General features: G+C 46.1%; 1 protein-coding gene across 2 annotated transcripts in view; it reads right to left on the bottom strand.

Moving 5' to 3' along the window:
• Window positions 1–2,500, bottom strand: part of bcr (BCR activator of RhoGEF and GTPase) — a 95,395-nt gene that overhangs the window by 13,883 nt on the left and 79,012 nt on the right. For both annotated transcript variants that reach the window (XM_062554500.1, XM_062554501.1), the window contains exons 13-15: window positions 1,991–2,095; window positions 1,417–1,491; window positions 448–545 (exon numbers count right to left, since the gene is read on the bottom strand). In XM_062554500.1, coding sequence (XP_062410484.1) covers window positions 448–545; window positions 1,417–1,491; window positions 1,991–2,095 — 278 coding nt within the window. The remainder of the gene's footprint in view (window positions 1–447; window positions 546–1,416; window positions 1,492–1,990; window positions 2,096–2,500) is intronic.

Below are 2,500 nucleotides of genomic sequence, written 5' to 3'. Positions count from 1 at the left end.
CAATAAAAACTCCTGCTTACTGGCCCTCCACACCCCGTGCGGCTATTGTGTGTGTGACGTAGCAGAAGTGCGCACCACTGCTCAACATCTGTCATCCCTCTCATTTCCCTGGAAGAGCCCTGGTAAAACAGCAGGATAAAGGGCCCTAATTAAAGCATTATGTCACGCAGGCAGATGGTAACGCTTCCCCTCTACAGTACATAGAGGCCTGGTGATAGAGCAGAACCCTGCTGCCCCGAGCCTGGGTCCTCTCCCGCATGCCGGCTGCCTGATTGGGCTACTTACCAGGGAAACTTCTCAAGCAGTTCTACTTTGCCGGCACTTTGCTCTGACTTTGACAAGTGGCGCTATATCAAGACGTGCTCCTCACTCTTGTGTTTTTGTCTCGTCTTTGTCCCACTTGCTGTCCCCCAGTCCCATTTTTAACGGGCTGGAACTGGAACGTACCTCATTCCATTTAGGCTCTGTGGTGTAGCGGTACACTCTTGTCTTGGCCTTATTCACAAAGTACCCGAAGGAGTCCACCTCCAGTGTGCAGTAGAGATCTGTGGCGAGGAGATGGGAGGTCAAGTTAAGTTCAGTCACACAAAGCCGCCATATTGGATTAGATTCAACTTTATTGTACACATACAGAGCCAATGCAGAGCAAATACAGTTAGCATCTTACCAGAAGCGTAAAAGAACAGAATTATGTACAAAAAAATGCAGTTATATAGTATATGTTGCATGTACATACAGTTGAGTGTAAGTACAATATACAATAAAGTATGCGTAATACAGTATATAAATATTTATCTTTTACAGTATGTAAAGTGGGTGGATGTTCTGGTACGAGACCCTGATAGAGGAAAGCAGTGGACAGAGAGCTGGGAGATAACTTAACTGATTTTGTATAGAGCGCAAAACACACAAGCCTCCTCTGTACTTTTTGGGTACCCTTTCATCTTACTACTCTAATCACATTCACTTCAACTGCCACTTAGAGCACAAACATACAATGAAAGGTAAGCAACAGAGAGAGAAGGAGAGAGAGAGATGGAAAGAGAGAAAGAGAGAGAGAGAGAGCAAGAGAGAGAGAGAGAGAGGGCATGTCTGCACAGAGAAGACCGTCTGTAGGCCAAAACCACAAACATACAATGAAAGGTAAGCAACAGAGAGAGGAGAGAGGATAGAGAGAGAGAGTGTGAGAGAGAGCGAGAGAGAGAGTGTGAGAGAGAGAGTGTGTGTAAGAGAGCGAGAGAGAGTGAGGGAGAGAAGGGGGAGGGAGAAAGAGTAAGACAGAGAATGAGACAATCTGATAAACAAGTGAAGAGTAGAAGAGAGTGACACACACAGTGCATTTCAAAAGTGGCAGACAGAGAGAGCATGAGGAGGGAAGCACAGACAGAGGCAGCGAGAGCAACCAGGGAGACTCACTTAGGCTCTGTTTGAGGCCGGAGGCAGAGTGGACGATTACATTCAGGAATCCGTACAAGCCGGTGCACTCATCCTCTGGAGAAATAAACACACACAGGTACACACACACACGTACACACGTACACACACACACACACACACACACACACACACACACACACAGAGAGAGAGAGATAGATGAGCTACTGACAATTGGACAGCATCAGCAACAAAGCAAGAAATCACTATTCCTCAGGTCTCTATCTCGATGAGATTCCATACCGTATGTCTCAGTTGTGACCCATGAAATTACTTTTACAAGTAAACACTTGTTTTTTTCTATACACATTTCACATGTTTAGGCTAAGCCCCGATGCAGCAGTTAAAATGGTTGCCTTTTCATCACAGTAAAATCAATAAATCTACATGCAGCAAGACACACATGCATGTTTTCTATGCCGAGGGAAAAAGTTGCGAAATAGAATCTCTATGAAAGAACTTCACTGCCTCCAGTGAGCTGAGACATCATTGCTATTTGACCTAGATCGTCCTACAAGAGGATGTGTTTAGCAGTGTGTTGGAGCTCAGGTCAGACCTTCTTTGTTGACGGTGAGGGGGATGTGGTGGACAGTCTGGAGCTTCACACAGGAGTTGGTCAGCATCTGCAACTCCATGGAGGTCAGAGACACGCTCTTGAAGCCTGCCAGTGGAAATCAGGAAACAAGGCCCAGGGCCAAAAATCAGTGGTGCACACACACTTAACTTCACAAGGACATCAAAGGCATGGAGCTACGGATTTAGCATTGCGTGTCTACAGGCAGGCTACACCAGGCACGAAACTGAAGTGTGATAGCAGAGCGCAAAAATAGATTTATTTATTTTTCATTGTTCAAATGTACACGCCACTATCACGTCTGGTGTAGCCAGTTTGCATTGATTATAGTGGAAGCTAACTATTGCAGCATAGTCTTCGCGAACGCGAGTACTTCAGTTACAGTATGTGCATAGCGTAGCAGCCTGCCGGTTAGTCCGAAACTTTCATTGAGCTTGGAGTAATGTTAGCAGGGCAGGGGTCAGCGTCACTGGGGTGCTGTGCTGTCACCAG

This window comes from Sardina pilchardus, chromosome 14 (genome assembly GCF_963854185.1).
Source record: "Sardina pilchardus chromosome 14, fSarPil1.1, whole genome shotgun sequence".
In the NCBI taxonomy this organism is placed as follows: domain Eukaryota; kingdom Metazoa; phylum Chordata; class Actinopteri; order Clupeiformes; family Clupeidae; genus Sardina; species Sardina pilchardus.
This window is presented reverse-complemented; position numbering and strand designations above follow the sequence as displayed.